Below are 16,730 nucleotides of genomic sequence, written 5' to 3'. Positions count from 1 at the left end.
AGCACTGACTGAGCACTTCATGCAGTGGGTGCAGAAGGGTAGTCAGGATCAGAAATGGGGGAGTCCCATCATTACCCGGTGCCTTCCCTAAGGCCAAGTTGCCGATGGCCTTGCTGAGCTTCTCTAGGGTCTGCTCTGCATCCTGTTCTTCCACTGTCAACAGGCACTCAATAGAGTCCAAGGCCGAGGTGGTGACAGTGTTCACTCTGGAGTAGAGCTCAGAGTAATGTACTGCCCATCTCTCCATCCGTTTGCCCCCGTCTGTGATTTCTTCCCCATCAACGGATCTGAGGGGAGCCAATTTTCTCTGAGAATATCTACCCCTAATATTGCCTGTCAGGTCCTCTCAGTTGGCAAACACTTATACACAGGTAGGGCAGCACATTTGGTTTCATTGACGGGGGTCAACTCATTGGATTTAACTTCAAACCAGTCATTTGTTTTCAGGATCTTCTTCTCAAAGGTATCTAAGGCTGTGCTGTAGATGGTATTGCGACAAAGTTCCCATTTCTCTGTGACAAGAGTTTTCAGGCTGCTGGGTGTTCAGTTCTTTCTTGAAGGACTCAGTAAAATGCTCCAGAAGGTCTGGGTGAGACATCTTGCTGACATGAACGCAAGGGTTCCCTTTTTGTTTAGCACAGTGGAATTTCTCTGACGGCGGTCTGATCTTGCAGCACAACACTAAGTGGTCTGTGCCACAGTCTGCACGATAGTAGGAATGTGTGAAAAGCACACTGCTGAGGATAGAGCGCCTGACCAGAGTCAAGTCCAGCTGGAGCCAGTGTCTGCAATAATGGTGTCTCCGGGAAACCTTGTGTTGAAACGTGGTCTGGAAGTATGAGTTACTGATACGTAGATTATGACAGGTGCAGAACTCCAGCAGTCACTGCCTGCTCTCATTCATCTTGCCCACACCAAAGTGACCAAGGCAGGAGGGCCATGAGTCATGATCTGCACCCACTCTGGCATTGAAGTCACCCAGGAGAACGAGATGTTCCTTGCTGATGGTTTTCCTGACGGTGGCTGCAAGGTTCTCATAAAACTCATCCTTTGCCTCAGATGTGGAGCATAATGTGGAGCGTACACACTGACAAGAGTAAATGAACCTTCAGGGGTTTTGAAGCTGAGAGTACGAAGTCACTGAGATCCATTGTTGCCTGGTTTCAACAATGTGTTCCTCACTGCAAAGCCTACTCCGTGCTCTCTGGGCTCGTCAGGGCCCTTCCCTTTGAAGAAAAAGGTGTAGCCTTTCTCCACTAGTGAGTCCGAGTCAGCCAGACGTGCATCCTGGAGGATGGCTATGTTACCATGAAGTCTTTTGAGCTCCTCATTTATTACAGCCGTCTTCCTGACATCACTGATGTCTTGAAGGTTAACAGCGAGGCCAGTCATCATTGTCCAAACATTGCAACGTGCTGCTATTAGAGTTGGTCTCTTTCATTGTGTTGTCTTGCCCGATGCAGTGTCTCAGATAAAGCCTCATCTTCAAGCACCCAATGAGGAAGCCAGACTGTGGCGAACAGCTCCTTTTAACTTGGGGCTGTCCACCTTAATGCGGGCAGTAGCTGTCTACTGAGATCCAAGAGTCTCTTCCACTGCCAGAAGCATCTCCTAGGTGAGCTGCCTAGCACAGCTGACGAGTCCCATCTGCTTAAAGTGTCTATATTGATTGCACATAATGGTTTATAATAGAACATAGAATAGTACAGCACAGTACAGACCCTTCGGCCCACAATGTTGTGCCGACCCTCAAACCCTGCCTCCCATATAACCCTCCACCCTAAATTCTTCCATATCCCTGTCTAGTAGTCTCTTAATCTTCACTAGTGTATCTGCCTCCACCACTGACTCAGGCAGTGCATTCCACGCACCAACCACTCTCTGAGTTAAAAACCTTCCTCTAATATCCCCCTTGAACTTCCCACCCCTTACCTTAAAGCCATGTCCTCTTGTATTGAGCAGTGGTGCCCTGGGGAAGAGGCGCTGGCTATCCACTCTATCTATTCCTCTTAATATCTTGTACACCTCTATCATGTCTCCTCTCATCCTCCTTCTCTCCAAAGAGAAAAGCCCTAGCTCCCTTAATCTCTGATCATAATGCATATTTTCTAAACCAGGCGGCATCCTGGTAAATCTCCTCTGTACCCTTTCCAATGCTTCCACATCCTTCCTATAGTGAGGTGACCAGAACTGGACACAGTACTCCAAGTGTGGCCTAACCAGAGTTTTATAACCTCTGCTGAAGCCAGTGTAACCTCTGCTTCCCATGTCATGTCAATGCCATGAGACAAAGAAGAAGTGTCTTCTCCTGAATTGTGTCTATTGTATATTGAATATTACAATAATATTTGAGTAATCTTATATATATATTGTTTGATTAAGCATTCTTGTTCATTTAAGTAATTCAATATGGGTTATATGTATAAATACATGAATTGCATATGTCATCACGCTATGAAGTGATACGTGTATGCCTCGCTTAAAGTAAACACTAAGTTAGACCCATATTCTTGGACTCCTGTGTTTTCCTTTGAATTAGTTCAATGTTTTGGAGTTGCAAAACATAATATTGTCAATTTTGCAAGGTGCAGTCACTATGCCAGCCAGGTCAGTACGACATGGAGAGCAAGCTGTTCAGAATGAGAATCAGAATCAGGTTTATTATCACCGGCATGTGACGTGAAATTTGTTAACTTAGCGGCAGCAGTTCAATGCAATAGATAATCTAGCAGAGAGAGAGAAAAAAAATTAATAAAATAAAACATAATAATAAATAAACAAGCAAATCAATCACATATATTGAATTGATTTTTAAAAATGCACAAAAACAGAAATACTGTATATTAAAAAAAGTGAGGTAGTGTCCAAAGATTCAATGTCCGTTCAGGAATTGAATGGCAGAGGGGAAGAAGCTGTTCCTGAATTGCTGAGTGTGTGCCTTCAGGCTTCTGTACCCCCTACCTGATGGTAACGGTGAGAAAAGGGCATGCCCTGGGTGCTGGAGGTCCTTAATAATGGACGCTGCCTAGAAGTCATTTGTGTTAATTGATAATTTTCTCCACGATCTAATTGTAAATTTCTGGTATATTTCTTTCTTGATGGTGGTTTGATGTTTATCTTTAGAAGCTTTTTGTATGATGCATGGCTCCGGGGTTGTACACCTAATGGTTTTCTTCCCCCCTACTTTTTCTTAGTAGGGTTTTTTTATTATCACAAAAATTTTTCAATCTTTAAAATAATGTTTTTTTTCTTTGAGACATTGTAAGTGTTGCTTACTTTGATGTACTTGTGTTATTTTTGAATAATAATAATAATAATAAAAAGATTTGAAAAGAATAATGGATGCTGCCTTTCTGAGACACCGCTCCCTAAAGATGTCCTGGGAACTTTGTAGGCTAGTGCCCAAGATGGAGCTGACTAGATGAAGCTCTTGCCCCTGCAGCAGGCTCCCCCTCTCCACGCAGCTGATGAATCAATAGAAATGGCAGGGACCAAGATAGTTTGGCACCAATAGCATTGCAGGAGTTGCCAGTCAGTGTTGAACTCAATGTAGGACTGCCTTGGAGCACCAGCTCCAGCTTTATCCCAGGGGTTTACTCCCTGTGAGTTGTTATAGCCACAAGGCAGCGGAGGTTTGTGATCTGAGTTTTCCTTCTCCTAAATGAGCTGCCAACCATGGCTAATGATCCCTATCTGCCAAGTGGGCAAAACCTGCTCTAATTTTCCGTTTTTGTGTCTGCCGGCCTGCTGTCCGAGAGGGGTGCAGCTGTTTGGGAGGTGGTTGGTCCCTCGGCCTGGCCTCAGGAGGAAGAACTCCCTGGTAATTTAAGCACATTTTGTGAACTGAGCATGAAAGACCTTAGGGAATGTCCAGTTAGAATTCCCAATACCTACAAATCCTCCTTTTAATTAGCACAGTTCTCATAATGTTACTAAAACTTGTTCCTTGACAAGTTTAGATTGCACACTCAAGTTGCAATTTTTGTTGGTAAGAGTGGACGTGGATTTCAACAAACACCGATATTAGTTGTTGGATATCTAATGCTGGACACAGGTCAGGCATGTTGGCATGGGTCATTCACAGAAGAGTTCAATCCTGTTTTTTGACTGACTGAAAATAATAGTCCAATCTGGCTCAAGTAAAATTGATCATTTGCTTGATTGATGCCAAACAAAAAGGGGACTTCTTGATCCAATGCTTAGGCAGCTTCCCCCACTCACTTACTTCAAGGTCCACAAAGGTGGTCATCAACAAGGAGGAAAATGAAATGATAGCAATGTTATTTTTTATTAAGACTAGTATTGCAGGTTGGATTATCTTTTCAAAAATAGTGCTTGTTTTGTTGATAATTACCATCAAATGCAAAGTAACATCTTATCAATGGAGCTGATGGTGATACACAATGAGAGATGAAGCTACAGTTTTGAATACTGTAATTATACTTGTTGGATTGTGCCTTCTGTCTGCTGTACAATAATGGAAGAACAAGTGCAGGAAGAGTTCAGATTCATAATGCTGCTGTTCCTGCAGCCAGTCAACACTGATGCAGTTTCTATCTCTGGAACACAGATCATAAGAAAGAGTTCCAGGAGTTCACTCATTGGAGATTGTTGCCATGGTACTGCACTGACCCGGCCAACTTGAAGCATGTGTGTGTGATAGTCATACTAAAGCATGTGTTATCATCACATCCAAGTGTCAGGTGCCTGTAGTTAACAAAGGAGAGGGATGCTCAGTGCTGGTGAAGAGATGAGAAGCAAGTCCAACAAGGTATTAGGAATAAAAAAAATCAATCTTGTTCTATTGAACTGTGTTACTTTGTTCTACTGCAAATGCCCGCAAGAAAATGAATCTCAGGGTAGTGCATGGTGACATATATGGACTTTCATAAAAAATTTACTTTGAACTTTGAACTTTGATCTTAATTCAAATGTTATGTTGCTGGTGCCTATGTTGCAGTGTAGTTCATCTGATATCACTAATCTGGTATTAAATTTTTCAGAAATCTCTATTCAGGCTCACCAGGTTCAACTTGTCGTGTTCCTAGTAAACCCAGTAGGACATACCCTTTAAATTCAGCAGGGTCCTGTTTCCAAAACACCCTTTGAACACACTGGGTTCAAAGTGCAAAGTGTGTATACTGTTATCCAACCCTTGATATTCGTCTCCTTATGGGTAGCTACGAAACAAAGTACCCCATAGAACCCATTAAAAACAAAAGAAAACTGTCCAAACACCCAGTGTGCAGAAAGAGAAAAAAAATCAGAACATGCAAACTATAAAAGCAAGCAAACAGCGTTCTGAACTGAAGTTCACAATGCCAAACATCACTGCAGCCGATCCAGAAGTCCACTAGAAGTCCACCAATTTCCTGTGACTTCCCCATAAGTTCACTGGGGACAGGTTTTCAACATTATTTTTAAACAATGGGTTCAGTGGAAAATTTATTATACTAGATTAAGATTAATTTATTTATCACATGTGCATTGAATCACAGAGTGAAAAGTGTCATTTGCTTTAAAAACCAACACAACTACAAAAGAAAATGTAAACTTGAAGTGTATTGGGGTGATTGGGTTCATGTACAATAATGCTGAAAATCTGCTGTTCTGCATTCACCAAGTGTATCAAACTATCAGAGTTTTACTATTTAATATAAAATAACAGCCTTGCCTTGCAAAAGACTTGTTGAGGACTGAACCAAAACCTGAAGCAGCAAACATGAAATACTGCATTCAATTTCAGCACTTAAGGGAAATTTGGATAGGTATATGGATGGGTCTGATATGGAGGGCTAAGGTCAATGGGAATAGGGAGATTAAGAGTTCAGTACAGACTAGATGGGCCGAAGTACCTATTCTGTGCTGTAGTGTTCGATGACTCTATGACTATGACTCTAAGTCGTTGTTCATGCCATTGGGTTGGAGGCTACCCAGATGAATATGAGGTGTTGCTACTCCAACAAGCAGCTGGAGAGAAATTTTAAGAGATGAACTGCATGAAGCAGTGTATTTAGTACAGTCTAAAAATATCAGAGAGCAGCTCATGTGAGGATATCTAAACAGAAATACAAGAGTGGGGGTCGAGACTGAAAGGCACAAAGTAGTAGATCATTATTTTGTTGAGGTCAGTGGTATCTCTAGTGCAAATGGAAACAATGTGTTGTTTGTTTTTCTCACTGGTGTGAATGATATCAGTCTTGGAGTTGTTGAGAGTCTGATGATAATATAGTGAAGGCTTCATCAATAATCCACTCAAAATCAATCACTGAATACTATCAGAAAGGAATCATTGTGGCCCAAAATATTTTTCTATGGCTAATTTTAAAAGATGTGAAACAATTGTATGTGGAATATAAACAACTTTTAACTTTAATTGATGATCCTGACCACAAATGTCTTTAGATATCCTTTAGATCAATGACCTGAGGACAGTTATTGTAAATATTTTATGTGCAGAGATTGTAGAAAACCGTACTGCTAGCTAATAACACAGGTTTTAAAAGATGCTAGTTACTTGAGTCTGCCTCTTGCAGTAGTCTGAATGTAACATTATTTTTTTCTGTCCTAATGTTGTGCATTCCACATCAGCTTGAGATCTCATGTAGTTGCAATTCTTCCCACACTTTTATGAACGTGATGCTTTAGCACAGTAGTAGGCCATAGGGACTATACAAAAAAAGCATTAGATCATAAGATATAGGAGCAGAATTAGGCCATTTGGCCTATCAAGTCTGCTCTGCCGTTTCATCATGGCTGATCCATATTTTCTCTCAGCCCTGATCTCCTGGCTTCTCCCCATATCCCTTCATGCCCTGATCAATCGAGAACCTATCAACCTCTGCCTTAAATACAAAAAAGACTTGGTCTCCACAGCTGCCTGTGGTAAAGAATTCCACAGATTCACCACTCCCTGGGTAAAGGAAATTAACCTTCCAACAATGTGCAAAATAAATAAGGGGCAGCTAGTCAAAGTCTTATGACATGGAAACAGGGCCTTTGGCCCATTTTATCCACGCCAACCAAGATGTCTGTGTTGATAAACACGAGAAACACTACAGATGCTGGAAATCCAGAGCAACGCACACAAAATGCTGGAGTAACTCAGCAGGCCAGGCAGCATCTATGGAAATGAATAAACAGTCGAGTTTCAGGCTGAGACCCTACTTCAGGAGATGTCCATTTACCCATGTTTTGTACCTGTCCTTCTGGAGGTTTACAAGAGCAAGATGGATAAGCTGGTTGAGTGAAGTCTCAACAACCACCTTGCACTCAAGGAATTGATTGTGGACTTCAGGTAGGGGAAGTCGAGGGAACACACACCAGTCCATATTAAGGGTTTAGTGGTGGAAAGGGTGAACAGCTTTAAGCTCCTGGCCATCACTTTTTCAGAGGGTCTACCTTGGGTCTAACATATTGATACAATCACAAAGAAGGCCCGCCAGAGGGGCTTGAGGAGATTTGATAAAATCTCCAAAGACTAGCAAATTTCTTTAGATGTACGGTGGAGAGCATTCTGACTGGTTGAGTCACCATCTGGTATGGAGGCTCCGATGCCCAGGATTAAAAGAGGCAGCAGAGGGTTGTAAGCTCTGCCAACTCTATCATGGGCACAACCCTCCCCACTCCTCACCATTAAGGACATCTTTGAAACAAGGTGCCTCAAGAAGGTGGGATTCATCACTAACGACCCTAACCACCAGGGATATGTCTGCTTCTCATTATTACCACTGGGGAGGAGGTACTGGAGCCTGAAGACACACATTCATTTTTTTTAAGAACAGGTTCTTCCACACCACCACCAGATTTCTGAAAGGACCATGAATTCGTGAGCACTACCCCACTATTCCTCCTTTGCATGTTAATTTATTTATGTTTGTAACTTATGGTAGATTTAAGTCTTGTACTGTACTGCTGCCACAAAACAACAAAATTCATGACGTAAGTCAGGATAATAAACCTGATTCTAATTCTTGGCGATGGTGGTGATGACAGCAGTCACGTGTCCTGCCACTCTGGAAGCATTCCTCCTGGCAAATGCTGGAAGTTTCTGCTGACAGGATCGCTGAGTCTGTGAATTCAGTGACAAGGTAAAGTCACCCAGTACTGGTCACAAAACCTCACACCTTAGTGACTACACAGTGACTACAGGACAAATTGCTCTAAGGTCTCCACATTAATATGTGCCATAAGGTGACTAAACTACATGGGAAAAGGAGTACCTTGTAAGCAGCATCCAATTTCCATATAAATTCTGGGTTCCCTGTCTGTATATAGCACTGTCCAGCAGTCATCTTTATTTGTCACGTCTACATCAGAACATACAGTGAAATGTGTCATTTGTGTCAATTCAAATCAACGAGGATTGTGCTGAGAGGTCGCTTTCTCAGTTTGGACAATTACAATCGAGTTGGCACTGCCTTGGGATAAACAGTTAGTGGTGAAGTTTGAAGCTGCTCAGAGAACTGTATATTTCAGAATAGTCTATGCCACAGAGTGATGGCTTTGCATTCATCACAGGAATGTGTGCAGTTGTTAAATCCAGCCACCTATTTAGTGGGTGGCAGATTGGAGGTACATCTCTACCAAAGGAGGTGCAAGGTGCTACTTCCCTCCACTAGCCTGCAGATCTCCCTTGGGCAAGTTGTAGCACCTGCTTAGCCTCCTGATCAGGGTCACATGAAGCCATGGGAGGCAGGTGTCGGACGGTCCTATCAGCAGCTGGAAGAAACCCACGCGTTCACGGGGAGAAAGCGCAAATGCCGTATTGATGGCGTCAGAATTGACCTCTGAAGCCCTGAGCTGTAATGATGTTGTGCTAATCACTTCGCAGCCATAGTGACCATCAGCAATATATTTAAATAAAAACGTAGGTCAACCAATAGTAACAAGTTGCTGAACCGGGGAGTTTGACTCAACCATTCAGAAATTGCTGTGAACCCAGTTCCCACATGACAGGTGATTCCTACAGCCTCACAGCAGCCAGGAAATCCATACGGCCGGACCTGCCTTGAGATTCAGCAATCAGTTCTTCGTCTACTGGGAGGAAGGGGTTGAGGGGAGCACAGGCCTAGAATATGGAGCACAGGTCACCTCTCCTTACTGAGGAAACATCTACTCATGACAGAGGGATCACTAGTTTGATTCCAGCTATGGAGGTCAAGTCTATGAGGAGAGATTAAGTAAGTCGGGCCAGGAAGAATAATGGGATGATCTTGTACAAATAAGTAAGGTTGTTGTTGGGCTTGACAGGGTAAGTGCAGGGATAGTGTACCGACTGGCTGGGATGCCTGGAACCGGGAGTCGGATTCAGATTCACATTCATTTATTTGTCACAGATAAACCAAAACAAAGTGAAATGCATCATTTGTATAAACAACCAAAACAGTCCGAGGATGAGCTGGGGGCGGTCAGAGGGTCGCCACACATTCCAGCGACAACGTAACATGTCCACAATGTTCAGCAGAACAACACAAGCAACAGAACTAAGATCAAAGTAAATTTATCATCTGAGTACATATATGTCACCACACAGAACCGTGAGATTCATTTTCTTGCGGGCAATCACAGTAAGTACAAGAAACGCAATAGAATTATTGAGAGTCCGCACGCAGCAGGATGGACGACAACCAATTTGCAAAAAAAAAAGCAACAAATTATGCAAATGCAAAAAGAAAGAGAAAAATGGAAATAATAATAATAAATAAGCAATAAATAGAGAGAGGATGAGATAAAAAGTCGATAAAACTGAGTCTAGTTCAGTGGGAACAGTTCAGTGATGGGACAAGTGAAGTTGAGTGAAGTTATACTGTCCGGTTTATGGGTCTGGTTGAGGGGTAATAACTGTTCCTGAACCTGGTAGTGCGGGTCCTGAGGCTCCTGTATCTTCTTCCTGATGGTGGCAGTGAGAAGAGAGCATGACCTGGATAATGTGGGGTCCTTGCTGATTGATGCTCCTTTCCTGTGACAGCTCTCTTTGTGGATGTGCTCATCAGTGGGGAGGGCTTCAGTCGTGATAGACTGAGCCATATCCACTATTTTTGTAAGCTTTTCCATTGAAGGGCATTGGAGTTTTCATACCAGGCCGTGGTGCAACTAGTCAATATACTCTCCACAATACATCTATAGAAGTTCGTCAAAGTTTTAGATGACATGCAAAATCTTTGCAAACTTCTGAGAAATTAGAGGTGTAGTCGTGCCTTCTTTGAAATTGCACTCACGAGCTGGGCCCAGGACAGATCCTCTGAAATGATAACACCGAGGAATTTAAAGTTGCTGACCCTCTCCACCTCTGATCCCCCAGTGAGAACTGGGTCATGGACCGCCAGTGTCCTCTTCCTGATAATCATCTCCTTGGGCTTGCTGACATTGAGTGAGAGGTTGTTGTTATGGCATTGCTCAGCCAGATTTTCAACCAACAACAACATGCCAGAATGATAAAGCAAGCCCCATTCTCACCCACCCACAGAAACAGCCAGCCCTCCAACCCCAGGCCAGGCAACTTCTAGGCCTCTACCCACCATTCCTTGGCCCCATACTCTCAGCCTTGTGGACACTGGGCCTCCACCTCCCGTCCCTGGCACTGACTCATAAATCTGTGACCTCCAGACATGATGACCCAGAGGTCTAGACTTTCAGGCTTTGACCTCTGGACTCATTGATCCCTGGACTTTCCTGACCTTTGGGAATTGACCCAGGACTTGCCAATTATGGGACCTCACTTTGATCTCCAAACTCAATCTCACAATAAAGGGTCAGGCAATTAAGAATGAGATAAGATGAAATGTCTTCACCCATAATGAATTACTGGAATTCCCTATTTAGGAGAGCTGAGGTGATTCAGTCACTGAGTATACTCTAACCAGACGTTGGATGTTAAGAGAAACAAGAGTTTGTCCAGGAAAGTGATGCTGAGGTGAAAGGTCAGCCTTGACCTTACTGAGAAGTAGGCACGAGTGACCAGATGTGCTATCTCTGCTTCTGATATTTATTTAATTCTTTCAACTCACCACCCACCTGCTGCCATAACATACCCTCTCTGATCCTCCCAATCTTGGCTCAGTCCCAACCTACTTACTGGACGCCCAGCTTTGCATCACCAACCACAGCCTCTCCCATCCAGGCCCAGATAAGTTTCTTCCCTGTCCCCAGTCACTAATGCTCCCCCGCCTTCCCAAATCTTCCCCAAAAATGTTCATTCACTTACATCCCAAAGATTCCTTTCCCAACTTGGATTGCTAATCCAGAAGATCATGATACGTAGAAGTAGAATTAGGCTATTTGACCTATCAAGCCATTCAATATTGGCTGATTTATTTTCCATCTCAACCCCATTCTCCCGCCTTCTCCCCATAACCTTTGACACCCTTACTAATCAAGAACTTATCGACCTCCATTTTAAATATGCCCAATGACCTGGCCTCCACAGCCACCTGTGGCAATGATTTCCACAGATAAACTGGCTAAAGAGATTCCTCCTCATGTCTGTTTTAAAGGAAGGTCCTTGTATTCCGAGGCTATGCCCTCTGGTTCTAGGATTCCCCACAATTGGAAACATCCTCTCCTCATCTACCATATCTAGATTTGGGGTTCCCAACCTTTTTTATGCCATGGACCCCTACCATTACATGAGGGGCCATGGATGCCAGTTTGGGAACCCTGATCTAGGCCTTTCAATATTAGGTAGATTTCAATGAGATTTCCCCCCGATTCTTCTAAACTCCAGCGAGTACAGGCTGAGAGCCATCAAATGCTTCTCGTTTGTTAACCCTTTCATACCCTGGATCATTTTTGTGAACCTCCGCTGGAAATGCTCCAATGCCGGCCGGCACACCCTTTCTTAGATATGGGGTCCAGCTCTGATCCCAAAGCCATCAAACACTCATTTGTCCAAAAACTCTGCAGAGAGAATGAATCCTCAGGAAAAGTGGATGAGTTGATGTGTCAAAAATAATCAGTGTCCTTTTAGATGCCAATAACTCTTTATTTAAGGCTACAGAGCATTGATTAATAGGTACTTCTACAGGCTTGCAATGGTAACAGAATAAGCTTGGTGAGGCATTTTATCATACAACACTCAATTCCATTCGGTGTCAAAATAACTCTCTAAATAATTTATCACTGAGTTACAACAGTGCTTCTAAAAATAGATCTGGCTATTGTTTGCCTAGTACACATTGTTTGTAGTTTTCTTTCCATCCTGGACAATCTGTGTTGAAATAATGGCAAATATAGCTGATGTTTGGAAAATTAAAATATTTAGGAAATATAGCCACATTACATATGTCTATCCAGTGTTACAATTAACTGTCCTGATTTGAGGGACTGGCTGTAAGTAATGGTTCAGTGGTTGTGAGGGAACTGAGTAGGTACTAAAGGATGAAAGCATATCCACTGTGAGAAGATGCTTCTTAGTCTGCGCTGGGTAATGCCCCACCAGATTGTCCGTGGCCAACTCCTTTAGGTCCAAAGTTCCTTGCGTAACAAGCTGCAATTGGAAAAAGAAATAGTAATGATTTGAGTAGCACATCGGCACAGCTGCTCGGACTGCTGTCTCACAGGACCCAGGTTCAACCATGATTTGTCTCTGTTCTGTCTGTAACTGTGTGGGTTCTGTTGGGGAAATATTTGAGTAATCTTGCATATATATTGGTTGATTAAGCATTCTTGTTCGCTTATATAATTAATTACGGGTTATAAGTATAAATATGTGAATTGCATTCGTCATCACACTACTATGGGCATGCCTCGCTTGGAGTAAACTCGAAGCTAGACTGGCCTTTCAGACTCCTATGCCTTCCTTTGAATTAGTTCAATGTTTTGAAGCTACAAAACAAAACAGCTTTCCTCTGTGTGTTGCAGTTGCTTCCCATTGCACAAGGGCATACATCCCGGTAGCTTCACTGAATGCTGTGTATGATGTTAACTGTGCAGATGACTGGAAGAACCTGGAGGGAGTTAAGGAGAATTTTTTAAAAAGGGATTAATGTGGGATTATTGTGAATAGGTGTTTGAAGGCTAGCAGGGACTCAATGCCCTAAAGGGCCTATTTCTGTGTCGTCTCTCTCAATAACTCTTTGCTTCTGAATTAGGTGGAATGTGTTAGCTTTCTACAATGGATATTGTATGGTTGTCTGTATTCTCTTCCACTAAAACTGAAAAAAAAACACATTTACCATCAGTTTGTTGGCTACAGTCTGTAATGCAACACAAGTTAGACCCAGTCAGCGTGCCTCTCATTGCTGGAGGTGCTGGTGATTGTCTGTCGTGTCCAACGATGACAGGAAATCTGTGCAGGAGAGCTTTTAAAGAGGAAAAACCATTGCACTAGAGCAGTTCCACTCTCTCGATCTCAGAAGTCCGGGGCCAGCAGTACAGACAGGCATCACAGACTGGGGTCCTCCTTTCTTGCAGTGGGTGACCACGGAGTCTTCTGCGCCTTGTCATGCCCTTCTCCCTCCACGGAGCGTTGCAGAGCTGCCTTCCTCACCATCCGATCTCACCGTAGATCTTATCTACTCCGTCCGCCGCAGCCGACCTCACATGCGAGGACAGCCATGTCCCTATCTCACCGGAGAATGAAGACATCTGGCTACCCTCATCTGGTTTAGCCCACTCGCCGAAGTGACATACCGGGTTGTGGCCATAGTCGCAGGCAAACAGCTGCTTGGAGCCACTGATAAGAGCTTAGTGTCCAGTGGGGACCAAAGGTGAGAGAGTTCTCCTGGAATGGACATGAGAAGCCCCTTCACCAGAGGTGCTACTTATCCCTAGCCCCACTACTGAATGATTCAAACGTTCTACAATGTCTTAGTGTATTTTAGTGAAGGGCTACGCCAAAGTGAGTCACCCCTTGAATCAGCTTCTGTGTGGTTACCCTCCCTTGGGGAAGAAAAGGACAGGAGGGTGGAGAATATCTAAACCCGTCAGAGCCCTTTGGACAGAGGTGGGACATGAAATGTGAGGTGGCTTTTCAGTTGCTGACCCAGGCGCCGGTGCTGGCTTTTGCGGACCCCCGATTGCCGTGTGTACTGCACGCAGATGCCAGCCGAGAGGGTTTAGGGGGCGTCCTGTATCAGGATCAGGGCACCGGGTTGAGGCCTGTGGCATTTGTCAGCCAGAGTTTGTCGCCCTCCGAGAGAAACCATCCCACGCCTAAGTTGGAATTCCTGACGTTGAAATGAGCGGTGGTGGATAAGCTGAGTGACTATCTCTACAGGGCCAAGTTTGAGGTGAGGACGGACAACAGCCCCCTAACTTACATCCTGACCTCGGTGAAACTGGATGCCACAGGCCATTGGTGGTTGGCAGCGTTGTCTGCCTATGATTTCAGCCTGAAATACCAGCCGGGGAGCCGGAACATTGATGCGGATGCTTTGTCCTGACGGGTGCATGAGGGACTGGACAGGGACGAGAAGTGGGAGAGCGTTCCTGCCCCTGGGGTGAAGGCCCTGTGTCAGTTTGCCATCACCGTGAAGGCAGAGGAAAAGGCGAGGCAGGAACGAGCAGTGGATCAATTGGGGGCTTCTGATGAAGACATACCACAAGTTTACTGTAACCTTACTGCTCTGAAGACAAATCAGCTGCTGGAATTGAGTTCTGGGGAAGTGGCAGCTGCTCAGTGAGATGACCTGGGCATTGGTACCATTTGGTCGGCGGTTGAAAAGGGAGACATGGCTCAGGCGGAGAAGACGAAACAAACTTCAGTGCCTCCATTACTGAAAGAAGGGCCTCGGTTGGAGTTGAAGAACCGGATCTTACACCGGATCATGTCAGCCCCGGACCGACCTTGGCATTGCCAGCTGGTTCCGCCTGAGAAGTATCGGAGGATTGCATTGAAGTCACTTCATGATGATTCTGGACATTTGGAGGTTGAAAGGGCCTATGGATTGCTCAGAGACCAGTCTTACTGGCCCCGAATGAAGTCGGAGGTTGAAGAATACTGCAAGTTGTGCATTCACTGCATACAGCGGAAGACACTGCCTACGCGGGCAGCTCCTTTGTCCCACTTGCAGAGTGCAGGTCCCCTGGACCTGGTGCGTATGGATTTCCTGTCCATAGAACCCAATGCCAGTAACACGGCGAATGTCTTAGTCATCACGGACCACTACACCAGATATCCTCAGGCTTTTCCTACCAAGGACCAGAGGGTGACTACGGTGGCGAAAGTGTTATGGGAGATGTATTTAGTTTATTATGGCCTTCCCAGGTGGATACATAGTGACCAGGGATGGGACTTTGAGAGCAGACTCATCCATGAGTTACTGGGCATGCTTGGAGTTGAGAAATCGAGGACCACGCCCGATCACCCACAGGGCGATCCCCAGCCTGAGAAGTTTAATTGGACCTTGTTAGACATGCTCAGGACTCTAGAGATCAGCAAGAAGAGCAGGTAGAGTCAGCATATTGGGCATCTGGTTCACTGTTACAACTGTACACGAAATGAAGCTACTGGGTACTTGCCATATTACCTGATGCTTGGGCGCGAGGCGAGGTTACCCCATTGACCTTTGTTTTGGGACTGACGAGGGTGACTTACCACCGAAGCCTTATCTGAAGTATGTGTCTGATATGAGGGGAGAGCTGAAAAGGGCTTATGAATTGGCTGGGGCGGCGGCTGCCAAGAAGAATCAAGGAAATAAGAGGAGATGCGATCAGAAAGTGAGGTTCTCCCAACTCCTGCCGGGAGACTGAGTCCTCATAAGGAATTTGGGGCTACCTGGAAAACACAAGTTGGCTGACCGCTGGGCGGCCACACCCTATGTGGTGGAGAGTCAGATGCCAAACCTACCGGTTTTCCGGGTGAAACCAGAGGAGGGGAATGGGCCTGTCAAGATTCTCCATTGGAACCACCTGTTGCCCATGGAACAAGAGGTGCCGGTAGACCCAGAGCCTGACTTGGAGCCTACACCTAGTAATAGTACTCTGTGAAAACGCAGGGCGACTGCAGGGCCCACAGCAGGAGAGACTGGGCTGGGCCCCACCCGTGAGGGAGATACTGATTCGGAGGGTGATGATCTGGATGTGTGGTACATGCTGCCTTTCGCTAACTCCCCATTGATTGAGGAGGAGACTCCCGGCCCTTCTCCCACTGAGTCAGGTGAAGTGGGGGTGTGCTATCTGTGGGCAGCCTGGGTTACAGCAGGACCCTGAAGGAGAGGAAGCAGGGCCTGGGCACGAGACAGAGGGCTCTGAGTTGCAGGGGGGCCTGAGTGATAGGACTCGAGGGAGGACTCATCAAGTAGACCCGAAGTATCCCCAGTAGCGTCTGAGCCTGAAGAGTTAGGTAAGGAGGTACGGAGGCCTCAGAGAATTAGGAGACCACCGGATAGGTTGGCCTATGTAGCACCTGGGGAACAGGGCGTGATCTCTACTGTATTGGGGAACTATATCACTGCTTTTTGCTCCTGGTTTGGGCTTTGTGTTTTGCAGGAAGGGTTGGCGAATTATCTCAATGTCTTGAGGACATGACTAAATTTGGTGGGGGGAGAGTGTAACACGCTGTAAGGTTTCACTGCTAACGTAATGGCCTCTCTATAATGTTCACTGCTGAGGTAACGGTTTCTCTGTAGCAGCAATGTTTGAGCTATTGCTGGAGATAATGGGATGCATGTAGCCAATACGAGATTTGTGGCTGTGTCTTGTGATTCTGGAAGCAGTTGACTTCGTGGGCTTTTGCCAGAGGGAGAGAGAGATGAAGAGAGAAGACGCGAATGGAGCGATTTGGTATA

At 45.0% G+C, this 16,730-nt stretch overlaps 1 protein-coding gene across 2 annotated transcripts in view; it reads right to left on the bottom strand.

The window, feature by feature from the left end:
- Positions 1-11,962: 11,962 nt before the first annotated feature.
- Positions 11,963-16,730, bottom strand: part of csrp3 (cysteine and glycine-rich protein 3 (cardiac LIM protein)) — a 60,688-nt gene continuing 55,920 nt past the window's right edge. The window contains exon 5 of one of the 2 annotated variants that reach the window (XM_072272757.1): positions 11,963-12,487. In XM_072272757.1, the coding sequence (XP_072128858.1) occupies positions 12,287-12,487 (201 nt within the window). In that variant the 3' untranslated portion in view covers positions 11,963-12,286. The remainder of the gene's footprint in view (positions 12,488-16,730) is intronic. The other variant, XM_072272758.1, reaches the window with a different exon arrangement.

The sequence above is a fragment of the Mobula birostris genome, chromosome 11, assembly GCF_030028105.1.
Source record: "Mobula birostris isolate sMobBir1 chromosome 11, sMobBir1.hap1, whole genome shotgun sequence".
Classification (NCBI taxonomy): Eukaryota; Metazoa; Chordata; class Chondrichthyes; order Myliobatiformes; family Myliobatidae; genus Mobula; species Mobula birostris.
This window is presented reverse-complemented; position numbering and strand designations above follow the sequence as displayed.